Below are 13,967 nucleotides of genomic sequence, written 5' to 3' on the forward strand. Positions count from 1 at the left end.
GTGTTGGGGAAAGGTCTGATGTGTTTTGACACTAATTACTGCTTGCTGTCTCTGTGACCCATCTTTTGATTTATAAAAAGCCATCCCACGTAGGCAGGGCAGAGGAGATAGAGGTTGGGGGAGGGGAGAGAATCCTAGGAAGGGAAAGGAGGGAAGAAGAAAGACGGCCACGAGGAGGAAGGAGAAAGACCTGAGGAGGAGGAAGGCCGCCATGGCTTAGATGGAGAGAAACACATGGCTGGTGTGGGTGGAGAATCCCGCCCAGATGAAGAACATTAGCAAGTATTTGGGATTAAGGATGGGAGGTAGCGTGATAGAAACTGGTAGAAGCAGATGGCACAGGATTGGGGCAGGGACCCCATATTTGCACCACTATGGGAGGTAGTTTAGAGCATTAGTATCTGCCCTACCCCAGGTTATCTTAACATATAACAAGTACCATTGTCTTCATTGATCATTAGCCAGACCTACTGATAACACTGATAATACAGATAATTTTAAAAACAATAGTTGGGAGCTGTCAAGTGGTTGCTAGGAATTGGACCCAGGTCCTCTAGAAGAGCAATCAGTGATCTTAACCACTGAGCCATCTCTCCAGCCCTTATACACACATTTTTGAAAGCAGCATAGGCCCAGCATGGTGGCACATGCCTTTAATCCTAGCACTCGGGAGGCAGAGGCAGGTGGATTGCTGTGAGTTCGAGGCCAGCCTGGTACACAAAGCTAGTTCAGGACAGCCAGGGCTATACAGAGAAACCCTGTCTCAAAAAAAACAAAAACAAAAACAAAAAAAAACCAAAGTCTCTGAGCTGTGTAACACCCTTAGCAACAGCTAGTACATGAGAACAGAATTTGAACCTGGCAGTAACATCTTGGTTTCTAACGTACTTGGCTCATGATTTACTGGTCTACATTTTCTGCTGTGCCAGAGACAGTGCAGTTAATCAATATTGGCAGTAGTGATCTTTGATGACAGTAGTGCTAAACAATTAGAAGTGAAGTGCGGGACAGACTTTAAAGTAGCAGGCTGCTACAAAGCACCTGTTCTCTCCTACCAGTCTGCCAGTCTCTTTCTATTTTAGGAGTACCGTTCTTCCTTGGCCAGAATGAGAAAATGACCTGAGATTATCAGCTGACATGCTTCTTCTACATAAGCAGTCATGAGATGTCTGTCACTCTTCTCATGTCACTGGAGAACGAGCATTAGATTCTGGAAAGGCCAGAAGTCACAAGAACATCCCTCTTTGACCAGAGGTAATTCCTACAGACCAAATACATAGCAGAGTATTTACACTTAATGCTTTAAGAGTCGGGCCAGGCACAGCTGCACACGCCTTTAATTCCAGCACTCAGGGAGGCAGGGGAAAGCGGATTGTTGTGAGTTTGAAGCCAGCCTATTGTTGAAGCAGTACAGAACAGCCAAGGCCACACAGAGAAACCCTGTCTCAAAAAACAAAAACTAAAACTAAAAAGAAAAAGATTAGCCACATCCTTTTAGTCCCAGCACTCCAGAGGCAAAGGCAGGTGAATCTATGTGAGTCTGAGGTCAGCCTGGTCAACAGAGTTAGTTCTAGGACAGCCAGAGCTAAAATCACAACAAATGAAACCCCCCATGTCATCCCACTGTATGAATGAATGCACCTCAGTGTATTATCACCTACCAGATGAAAACCACTCTGACTGTTTCCACCTGTGGCACAATTTCATATTCATAGTTTCTATTCCACTTGGATAAAAATCTAAGGCTGTATTTGAATTTGTTGATGGCCTGTACTACTGCCCTACATGCAAAATTATATACTTACATTTTTGTTTGTTTTTTTTTTTCAAGACAGGTTTCTCTGTGTAGCCTCAGCTGTCCTGGACTCGCTTTGTACACCAGGCTGGCCTCAAACTCCTAGCAATCCGCCTGTCTCTGCCTCCCCAAGTGCTGGGATAAAAGGCGTGCGCCACCACGCCCGGCACATTAAAAAAGTATCATTATATTATTATTGTTGCTTTGTTTTTGTTTTTCGAGACAGGGTTTCTCTGTGCAGCCCTGACTGGCCTTGACCTCAAAGGTCTGCTTGCCTCTGCCTCCCAAGTACTGCGATTAAAAGTATGCACCACCACTGCCCAGCTAACCTTACATTTACTACATTTATGTATGCATGTGCGTGTACACAGTGAGGCCGCGATGTCAAAGGACCACCTGTGAGAGCCAGTTCTCTCCTTCCTCAGGGCCTTTCACCTGAGTCTCAGAGAGTGAATTCAGGCTGTAAGTTTGGCAGCAGGCACCTGTACCTGCTAAGCAATCTCGCCTTGCTGTGAGGACTGCAGAATTTCAGGTTTACTACCAACTCATTGTAACAGACATTCAGGTGCTTTGTGCTCTGGTTTGAATATGCTTTGTTCCCTGAACTCTTGCAGAGTCTCACTATGTGGCTCTGGCCGGCCTGGAACTCACAGAGCTCTGTCTACCTAGCACCGGGACTAAAGGCATGTGCCACAACACCTAGCTTCGTATAGCAGTTTAATCCACAGAGGATAACTTGATGGTACTAAGAGAAGATGTCCCTTTGGGTATGATGTGCATAAGCGGTACTCTGGAAGTTATTTTATGCCTGAATCCTGACAGCTTTGTAAGCAGACAGACACATGGACTACTCATGTCTCTTACGGTGTGATGCAGCCTGAGTCTGTACCATGCTGTGGGCTTCTGGCCTTCAAAACTGTGAGCTAAGCACATCCTTTCTCCTGAAGAAGTGACATAATTCATTACAGGAATGAAATTTGACTACAGCTTGCAATCAAGTCCTTCACTGAAATAGTAGCTACTACATTCAGTAGATATTCATTAGAAATCACTAAAAACTCGGCTGGTAGGATGGCTCAGCAGATAAAAGGAACCAGACACTGAGCCTGAAAATCTGCGTTCACTCCCTAGAACCTTAAGTTGTCCTCTGACCTCCACACACCTGTGCACAAGTGTCCACACACACCCCTAAATCTGTAACGTTAGCACCTGGAAGACTCAAGAAGGAAAAAATGACACGAGCTTGAGGCCAGCCTGGGACTGAAAGAATTTCCACACCATCCTGGGCCAGAGAACAAGATCCTGTAGCAATTAAAAACAAGCAAACAAACAAAAACAAAAGTTCCACTTTACACTAAAAACCTAACAAATGGCTTTCCATTAATGAGCAAACGTAGCTGATAAGCACACTTTCACACGTGCAGCACACTAGCTACAATACAATGATAGTACAGAGACAACAAAGACTGTATTAGTGTGAAAACTTGCCCCGGAGCTCAACACAGAAAGCTCCTCCTCCCAAAGTACTCTATGGCTTAGTTCTTTATATCTTAATGAGGGCTTGTAGGTGCAGATGGCTAGAACTATGTGCCAATGAAATGCCTCCACAATACGAAGAAATGTTTTTATTTTTATTTACATGTGTGTATATGTGTGTGTGTGCGCCATGTATGTATGCCTACAGAAGACAGAAGAGGATGTCAGATCCCCTGCAGCTGAAGTTACAGATGGCTATGAGCCACCTGACAAGGGTACTGGGAACCAACCTTGGGTCCTCTGGAAGAGTAGTAAGTACTCTTAACTGTTTAGCCAGCTCTCTGCCCCCAACATGAAGAGATTTTTAAGGGTGATTTATTTGATATCTGTACTGATTTGTTATCAGTTTTTTAAAAACTGGTCCACATACAAAGGACAAACTCAGAGTAGAAGACAGGCAAGAAAATAAGGAAATCAGTGGACAAAGCTAGGTGCTCAGAAGGAAGTGAATCAAGAACACAGGAGCCTCTCTGCAGCAAGGAGAGCACAACAGGCTTCTCTGAAGGCTGAGGTTAGAAACTTTCAGAGAGGAAAGGAGGGGATATGAGGCTCCCAAGGGAGGAAGCTTCCAGGGCAGCTAAGGCCATAAAGCTGATAATGTTTCAGTCAAAGAACTCAGAGAAACTGTCACTGATGTTTAAGCAAGCAAAGCGGGTAGGGGCATGAAATGAGGTGGGTGGGAGTAAAAAGAAAGTATATCAAAGGTTTGCACAGCAGGGTCATGAGTAGGGATTATGTCTGAAGGCAGCAGGCATGGGGTTGAAGAGAACTGGCAGCCCCAAGAGGTGCTAAGAAAGAACAGCAATCCACAGAACGTTGTTCATCTCTCACAGAGACACTGGCAGAGGAACCTGATTCAAAGCCTGGGCACTGGTTATTTAATAAGAGTAAGAAAGCGAAAGTGGGGTACGGTGAAGCGATGGCTCAGCAGGTAAAGGTGCTTGTTGTCAAGCCTGACAACCAACGCCCCATCACTGCGATGTGTGTGGTAGAAAGAGCAACCCAGTTCCCAAAAGGTGTCCTCTCACCTTCACATGCATGCACACACTAAAACAAACAGAATAAAAATCCCGGTAATTAAAAAAAGAAAGGCGGTGACAGAGCACAGTGTTTATCTAGCGTGTACAGGTCATAGGACTGCTCCCTCACATCACAGAAACCACACTTACAATCTTAGCACTGGAGAGGCATAGCGAAAGATCAGAAGTTCAAGGTCATTGGCTACATGTTCTGGACCATTCTGGGATTTATGAGCCCTACTTCAAAAAAAAAAAGGTGGGGGGGAGCAAAACCCTTCTTTTTCTGTTTTTAAGGGTTTTTGTTTTGTTTTTACTGTTATATTTGTTTACTTGCTGTGTGTGTGTGTGCACGCCAGCATGTCCTTATACACACATGCATATCACAGCACACATGTGGACGTCAGAGGACAATGTGCTGCTGTTGATTCTTTCTTTACACTGGGCAGGTCCCAGGGATTGAACTCAGGTCAGAGGACTAAGGCAAGTGGCTCTACCTGCTGAGCCATCTCACCAGACCAAACAAAACCCTTCTGAAGTACTAATTTCCTAAGTGACAGCGGACCAATTCCTTAAATTCCACACTCAATATGGCAACTTTCCCTTAAAATTTCCAGCAAAGTAGTTACAAATGGAGAAAAAAATATGGAACTGTGGAAATGCCTAAAATACTGTAGAACTGGCGCGTCACGTCAGAGTGGGCTAGGAAGAAGAGGGGGGTTTGCTGATGCTTTACTGCCTTTCTTTGCCCCTCATCTCTTCTATGAGGTGATTCTGCCCAAATAAAGCATAGGGCTTCGTGCCTCAGCTACCCTCTGCAGTACACTTACGGATATACACAGAGCTAGACCTACCATCTCCCAGGTGATTTTGTTGTGGGGTCTCATGTAGCCCAGGCAGGCATCAAACTCACTATGTGGCCAAGGATAACTTTCAGTTCCTTACTCTTCCTGCCTTCACCTCCCAAGTGTGGTATTCCAGGTGTATGTTACCAGGTCTGGCTTCTTAGAGGTGATTCTAAATTCAGTCAACTGGGGCTGGAGAGATGGCTCAGCGGTCAAGAGCACTGTCTGCTCTTCCAGAGGTTCTGAGTTCAATTCCCAGCAACCACTTGGTGGCTCACAACCATCTGTAATGTGATCTAATGCCCTCTTCCTCCAGCATACAGGTATCTATGCAAATAGAGCGCTCATATACAATAAATAAATCTTCAAAAAATTATTACAAAATTCAGTCAACTAATAAAGATTGACCATCTGAGGCTGGAAAGATGATTCGGTGGTTAAGAGCACTGTCTGCTTTTCTAAAAGACCTGGGTTCAATTCTCAGGACCCACATGGCAGCTCACAACTGTCTGTAACTCTACTTCCAAGTGATCTGACAGCCTCATACTAATGCATATAAATTAAGGAAATCATTTTTAAAAAGACTGACCTCCCCCACCCATCTCGTGTGCACACGCATGTGTGTGTGTTTGTGTTTGAGGGTCACACATGCTAGGCCAGAATTCTACTACTGAGCCATTCTTCTCTAGCCCTTTTAACTCTTTAAAAATTACATGTTTATTTATTTGTTTATTATGTGTGTAAGCTTGAGTGCCATTTTGAAGGTCAAAATACAACTTTCAGGAGTTGGTTCTCTCCTTTTACTACGTGGATCCCAAACACTGAATTCAGGCCATTAAGCTTGGTAGCAGGTGTCCTTACCTGAGCCATCTCATGGTCTCTGGAGACAAAGCCTCACTACACAGTTGAAACTGGCCTCCCACTTGTAAGTATCCTACTTCAACTGAGAGTAATGGGAACTCGGGCAAGCACTACTACATGGGAGTAAATATTTATTTGTAACCCCAGCTTGCAGTAAAGTAAGTTATACATCCATTACATAGATAAACGAAATAAAGCTTATTGAAACAATATTTATAACATCCAACAAAATTGAAGTTTTCTATTCATCTTTACTCTTAACATTGCCTGTAATCCATTACCTTGATGTCTTCATCCTCAGTGTTACAGCAAATGCTGCTCCTACAGCTAAGTTAGGTGATTCATATCTGTAATGCCAGCACTTAGGAGACTGAGGGGAAAGGACCGCCATGAGTGCAAGGCTTGTCTGCATTACACAATGAGACCCTGTCTCAAAAAAACAAAACAATCTGCAAAAAGACCCCAACCCTGAGTTTCACATGTGCAGCCTCTTCACTCATTCTGGGTTTCTTTCAGCATCATGGCGAGGCTCAGTCTTTCCTGCCTAGCTTCTTTTGTGCATGCTGGTCCCTCAAAAACGAACACCTCACCCCTATTCTTCAGTCTCCTCCTCATCTTCTTCAACACCTGCTGCAGGTCTCAGCTTAAATGCCATCCTTACCAGGCCACTACACAGCCCCACATATACTCGCCCCTCCTTCATAACCTGCAATCCAAGTTTAAGAGAGCAACACTGAGCAGTCTGCCCTTTCTCTGACACCTTAGCTATAAAGTCCTTGAAGATGGCAAACACTTCCATCTGGTTCATCTAACCTAGCACATTTGTTGAAAAACAACAATCTCTACTTTTGAATGAACAATAAATATACTAACAGGGCCAAATCTAAAATGAGTTTTGGCTGATAAGATGCCTCAGCAGAAAAGGGTGTATGTCTCCAGGCCTGATAGTCTGAGTTCAATTCCCAGATGCTCAGAATCTGCACCGTGGAAGGAAAGAGCATGTATACACCCTGGCTTCCACACATGTGCACCTAACCCAAATAAAGAAAATATAGAAAAAGATTTTTAAATGGGTTTTATATTTTCCTTAGAAGCTTTGGTATCAGAGCTGCCAAAGGGGTTAAAGATAGAGATCAGTGGTAGATGCCTGCCTAGCATACCTGAAGTGCCTGGGTTCGATCTCAGGAATGAACACACAGGCACGGACGGACAGACAGACAGACAGACACACACACAGAGAGAGAGAGAGAGACAGACAGACAGACACACACACACAGAGAGAGAGAGACAGACAGACAGAGAGAAACAGAGAGAGAGAGACAGAGACAGAGAGAGAGACAGAGACAGACAGAATTAATCAGAGCTGTGGAGAGATTTCACTCTTCTCTAACCATTTCCAAATAAAAGCCAAGTGAAATTAATGAACTCGCTACAGCAAGCTCCCTGTAACATTACTATACAGACTTAATAGCTCACAAGTTACTCCTGCCGCTCTTTACTGTGGCATTACAGCCTTCAAAATCTGCCTCTGACTAACATGAAACAGTAATAATGAAATGTTTAACTTTTACATTTCCCAAGTTTGTGAGGAAGTTTATAAAAGGATACTTTATATCAATGCTTTATACAAAATGCTAAGCAGAGGTCCTAGAAAATATCTAGTGGCCTATCCAAAATAAAGACTGTTCCTTTTTTTCAGTATGGGCATTGGAACCAAAAGCCTCCTGCATGCTAGGTGAGCACTTTAACATTAAATCCTCTCTCTGGCTCTCTTTGCCTTTTGAGATGGTTTCACTAAGCTGCCCAAGTCAGTCTACCCTTCAGCGTACTCTACAGCGCAAGGCGGCTCTGAGCTCGAGATTTGTCTGCTTTGGCCTGAGTAGTAGAGTGACTGGGATTTCAGGCCGTGCCACCGGGCCATCACCAAAAACAAATTTCACTGCTGCCACTTCAAGTTGACGAACAAAAGCAAACAAACAAAAACAACAAAGAATCTATAAAACAGGAGTGGTGGCTCACACTGTAATCCTTAGCGTTTGCAAAGCTGAGGCAGGCAGACTATCCTAAGTTTCAGGCAGCCTAGCTACAAGTGAAGAGAGAGGGGGTGAGGGAAGAGAAAGGAAAGAAGGAATGAAGGAAGAAATAGGAAAGAAAGAGCGAGCCTTGCTATGCAGTCCTGTCTGGCCTTGAACCTTGCTCCTCCCTCAGGTTCCTGAGTGCTAGTCCCACAGCTGTATGATCCCATGGAAGGTTAGGGCTGAGTAAAACACCAACGACAAGTGTCCTGCAATTTAAAAATGGGAAGGGAATAATGTGGCCAAAATAAGAACAGGGCCACTATCAAATTACATGCAGACGGAAAATCCTCCAAGGCTGGGAAGTACAGGTCAGAGGCAGAGCACATGCGCAGCACGTGTGATGCCTTGGGTCTGATTCCCAGTGTTACACTTGTATGAGTGTGCACACAAAGACCCTCCAATTTTTTACATTAAGATCAGAGTTTTGGAACTGGGGATGTAGGCTCAGTTGGTACAGTGCTTGCCTAATATGCAGAAATCTCTCTAGTCCCTCTCCAGCACCACTTAGCACGGTGATGCACACCTGCAGCCCTGCACTTGGGAGCAGAGGTCCTCAGGAAATGAAGGCGGCAGGATCACCCTCAGCTTCCATACTACATTTGAGGCCAGCCTGGGCTCCATGAGACGTCCTTCATCTCTAAACAAACAAACAAACAAACAAATAAGCAAAAGCAGACAGACAGACACACACACACACACACACAGACTCAAGAAAGAATCTCTAGGGCTGGCGCGATGGCCGGCAGCTAAGACCCTGGCTCTTCAATCACCTGGGTTCAATCCCCGCACCACACTGCAGCTCACGACCGCCTGTTACTCTAGTGCCAGGGTACCCAACACCCTCACACAGACAGTGCAGGCAAAACACCAGTGCACATGGAGCTAAAAACAAGTAAATTAGGGCCGGAGAGATGGCTCAGCAAGTAAGAGCACTGGCTGCTCTTCCATAGGATCCAAGTTCAACTCCCAGCATACACACGGCAGCTCACTATGTTTGCATCTCCTGTTCCAGGGGTTATCCCCATACAGATGTACATGCAGTCAAAACACCAATGTAAAAAAATTAAAAACAACAGTGTACAAAAAATAAACTAAAAAAAAAGTAAATATAAATTTTTAAAAAGCACCTCTAGTGGCTAGGTATACAGCTCAGCGGCAAAGCATGTACTCAGTATGCATGATGTGCTGGGTTCAATGCCAGCAGCAGCAACAAAAATACAAAAACCATCTTACCAATAGAGTTGAATTAGAGATTAAAATGAGCTAGCACCTTTAGCACTTTAAACACCTCTATTCAGCTCTCCAGCTTACATGTATGCCCTTAACTTGGATACATTATAGGAAAAACAAGCAACTATTTCTCTCCCTAATTAGTTATAATGTCTTAATAAATGGTCTCAGCTATAAACCTGATGTTTTGTTTTGCCTTTTTTTTTTTTTTAAACAAGGTTTCTCTGTGTAGCCTTGGTTGTCCTGCCCTACTCACTTTGTAGACCAGACTGGCCTGGAACTCACAGCGATCTGCCTGCCTCTGCCTCCTGAGTGCTGAGAATACAACTGGTGTGGTCTCAGTCATAAACATGAATCATAATTGCCTGGCCTGTACCTGTTCTAAATATAGAACACAGGACTTTAGTCGGGGGGGGGGGGGGGGGGCGGGGGGGGGGACGGACGGGGACGGGGACGGGACGGACTTACTAGACCAGAGATGGGAACTATGGCCTCAACCCCACAGCCTGTTTCATCTTACTTGATCATGTGTGCCTTTTAAAACAGGTACATATGTACCATACACAGGGTTCGGCTTTACAGTCAATCTACAGTTTAAATACACAGCCCCAGCTGGCTTCGGACACTGCTGCCTCACCTTCCCTTCAATACTTACTAAACTGGAGGTGCTTCAGTAATTCTGACATAATCGCTAGAGTCCCACTCAGAAAACTCAGGAACAAGGCCTCCTTACCAACTGTGCACCACTCTATTAGACACTTGCAGACCTGTTGTGGTTTGTTCTTTCTAGAAGGACGATGAACTAAACAAGTCCAGTGTCAAACCTCCAATAAAAATTCAGCATTAGGTGGCAGAGCGCAAGGCCACTCAGTCAGGAAAGATCCAGGATGCGATGGTTATGTTTTGTGGATTCCTAAGACCCCAAATCAGGTTGACTATAAATTTCTTCTAAAAGACTCTAGTAAGGCCATCCAGAAGACACAGATCTTTCTCTTTGATTCCTCTGAGAGCCTGGTACAGTGCTAAACAGACAAAAACAAAAAACAAGAGAAAAGAAAACCAGAAGGCACGGGTGCCTCTATTAGAATGTGCAAGGAAGGGACTTCTGATCCAGTTCCCATCCGCTAGCAAACATGCGGGCAAGGAGCTAAAAGAGAGGTAGAATTGCTGTTAAGATCATTTTGGTACTATCAACATTATTATTACATTCTTTTTTCAAATAGCTATTTAGAATTAGATCTAACATGTGATGGGATAGCAAATGAGATGTAATATGACTTATTTTATTTTTCAATAAAAATATGTTTAAATAAAAAAAAAAAAGAATTAGATCTAAAGCTGCAATCTCCTTCAGTTCCTAGTTTAGAAATACTTTCAAAAAAAGATTTATTTGTATTTTGTGTGTATGAGTAGTTTTGCCTGTACGTTTACGTACCATGTTTGTGCCTGTGCCGGTCAGAAGAAGGGGTCGGATCCCTAGAACTGGAGTTGCTCGTGATGGGGAGAAGCCAGGGTCTCTGAAGGAGTAGTGTGCTGTTTTTACCCACGGAGCTACCTCTCCTGCCCCTAGAAATGATCTTTGTACATCAGGTAAAATATCTCTACCATCAATGGAAGCATTTTACCCAGTCATTCATCAGAATTCTGTAGGAAAACAACAGTTTAGTTCACTCCTTTTGGAAACAGAGGCCTTAAGAGGGCTTTACCCAGCACCATAGGCAAGCTTTCTAATTGATTTGACAACTTGTTTAGTGTACCTTAAAAACATGAGTTTTAGCAGCATGGAAATTGGCCACCAAACTATATTCTCTAGATGGATATAGCTGGGCATGGTGATAGTGCAAGCTTGTCACCCCAGCACTCTGGAGGCTGAGACAGGAGGACTGTTAAGTTCAAACTCTACTCAAAAACACACACTATTACAAAAATTTGCAGAAGATTTAGATGTAGTTCCCAGAACCCACATGACAGCTCATAACTGTAACTCCACGCTAGGAGTCCAACACACTCTTCTGCCCTCTGTGGTCAGCAGGTGCACACATGGTCCAAATACACATATGAAGCACAACTACTCATATACATTTTTTTTTAAAGAAGAAATTAAGAAAAATAAACCAAAACATTATTTTAAAAGCCCACATTATTTTCATTTTGCATTAGGAACACCTAAAAGACTATACTAACCTGATGTAGTAGACAAAGTATACTTGTATACTTATAATTTTTATGTAAAACTTATGTACTTAAATTGTACTAAATTGGCTTAAATTCCAATTCTACTACTTACTAGTGTACTATTTAGCTTCTTTAATCTTGTTTTCTTTTTATGTAAAGTGGGAAAAATAAGGTCAACCTCACCATGATTTGAAAATGTGACAATATAAATAGAGTACTTAATAAAGGTATCTAATTTAACCCAGATATAATATAAAAGATTACTTCTACACTCCACAGACCACAAAACAGAGGGACAGAGGTATGATATAAATAAATTCTAATCGTCCTGCCAGTCTGGAAGTTTAATAGACAGCAATACAGTTTTGGTGGATTTTTATAAGCCTTTCAATACAAATACCTTCCATTTATTCACTCAATTCCTATCCCTAAACAGGGTTTCCTGTCGTTGGATAGGCCTTCTATTGGCCCTGTTATTTTCCTACCTCCCTACCACCATATTAAAAGTTTGATGGGGGGGGGGCCGGTGTGGTGACCCACGCCTGTAACCCTTGAACTCAAAAGGCCAAGGAGGGAGAACTGGTTAATTCAATGACAGACTGACAGATGAGGTTATAGTCTAAGACCCTGTATCCCAAAGAAATGTGTGTGTGGGAGGGGGTCTTTTTCTTTAAAACCTTACCAGTACTTCCCTCTTAAAAGCCCTCCCTTTTCAAGCCCCAATTAATCCAGAGACTTCTGGCCTATTACTAAGGACTCCCAAAACAACAACAAAAAGAACTTTCTAGTTTATACCAACATTATTATAAACATTTGTTTATACACAAGGTTGATGTTATATCTCTATTTTACAGTGCAGACCAAAGGTACACGGCTAGAAAGCAATTAGGACCCAAAATTTCAGAGTTCAGTACTCTATCTACTCCATTTATAAAGCTATTGTATCCTGCACACTCTTCCTTTATGTCCTTTACTCCTGAAACACGGAGAGAACAATCTCTGTATCTCCTCGGACCATCAGAGGACTGCTGCAAGTACAACTTCCTCTCTGCAGTGTTTTCTAGAGTACAGATGCAAAGCGGGCTACACCAAGACACTCTAAGGCCACAAGTCACTTTCAATACTTGCTCCCCGATCTTTAAGTGAAAAAGAATCCCATGCCGCTGCACAAAAAAAAAAAAAAAAAAAAAAAAAAGGCTTGGGTCTTGGTCACAGTCCCTGTATACTGCCCCACAGGTCAGTTATCTGCCTTCTTTCCTCCTCCCAAGAGTTTTTGTTTGTTTGTTGTCTGACATCGGAAAGGGAACCTACTTCTACCGTAAATGACCCTCGTCTCCAAAAAGACGACAGCTAAGTCTTCCTCCCCCAAGCACTGCGGACGCTCTTCGGAACATTTATGGGTGTTTCTCCTATGTCCACATGCCTAGTCTGAAAAACTTCATCTACCAGAGTCCACACCTTCTAGGCTCTTTTTTCCCTCCCACCGCCCCATGCTCTCACCCTTGTACCTCCTCCAAAATCTCCCAGCCATTGGGGTTGGCGGACGATACTTCCTATCTCGCCCAGCCCGGATCTCTCCTGGCCTGCAGACATGACGCCCCGCTCCGGCCCAAGCAGACAGGGGCCCCCTTCAGTACCCCAAACCCCGAGGCCCATCAGCCCGATCCCTGCCCCGCCTCCCGGCCCAAGGCGCCAAGTCCTAGGGACTCGGTCTCCAGGCCAGGCCCCGGCTCCCTGGGCCTAAGACTCAGCAGGGAGACAGGAAGGGGCTGCAGCAGCCGGCAGGACACCGGGTGGGCCGGGCGGCTCCCAGCTCCCGTGGCCAGAACTCAGCCCTCCCGCTCCGCCGGCCCGCGCCTCCGCGGCCTGCCCTCACCTGATCCAGGTTCTCGTCGCTGCCGCTGTCCTCCGTATCCGAGTCGATCACGACACGGCCTTTCCGCTTCTTTACCATGGTGGTCCCCCGGCTCCCACGCCGGACGCCGCCCGGACTCCCCTCTTGCCCGCCTGCCAGTGGGACCGCCACTGCCGCCACCGCCGCCACCACCGCCGCTCGACCCACACAAAGGCGACCGCGCATGCGCGCTCCGCTCCGCCCCTGGCCCCGCCCCCCGCCTGGCGCACGCCGTTCGCCGGCGCCTGGCGCCCCGCCCGGCGCCCCGCCCCACTCCACCCCCGACGCAGCGCGGGGGGCGGAGCCACGCACCGGTGGGTTCCGGGCGGGAGCTATCAGTTCTCTTCCCGCGGGCCGGAAGCTTATGCTGTACTGGAGCTCTTGGCTCTCCGGCAGTTTTCTTCTTGAAGCGAGTTTGAGCCGGCGGAACAGGATCCACTCTAATAAAACTCATGCATCTCCAGCCTTGTAAAGCGACCTCAGGGGCCACCTGCGTGAACGGCAGTCGCCTGGAACTTGCTGAGGGCGTGGATGGAG

The 13,967-nt window shown here is 45.1% G+C and overlaps 1 protein-coding gene across 1 annotated transcript in view; it reads right to left on the reverse strand.

Annotated features, from left to right (window-relative positions):
• Positions 1-13,631, reverse strand: part of RTF1 (RTF1 homolog, Paf1/RNA polymerase II complex component) — a 72,971-nt gene extending 59,340 nt beyond the window's left edge. Inside the window, exon 1 of the mRNA XM_084775281.1 lies at positions 13,413-13,631. Within this exon, the coding sequence (XP_084631407.1) occupies positions 13,413-13,616 (204 nt within the window). The 5' untranslated portion in view covers positions 13,617-13,631. The remainder of the gene's footprint in view (positions 1-13,412) is intronic.
• Between the last annotated feature and the right edge of the window lie 336 nt (positions 13,632-13,967).

Source organism: Acomys minous (genome assembly GCF_964271855.1).
Source record: "Acomys minous genome assembly, chromosome: 3".
Lineage (NCBI taxonomy): Eukaryota > Metazoa > Chordata > Mammalia > Rodentia > Muridae > Acomys > Acomys minous.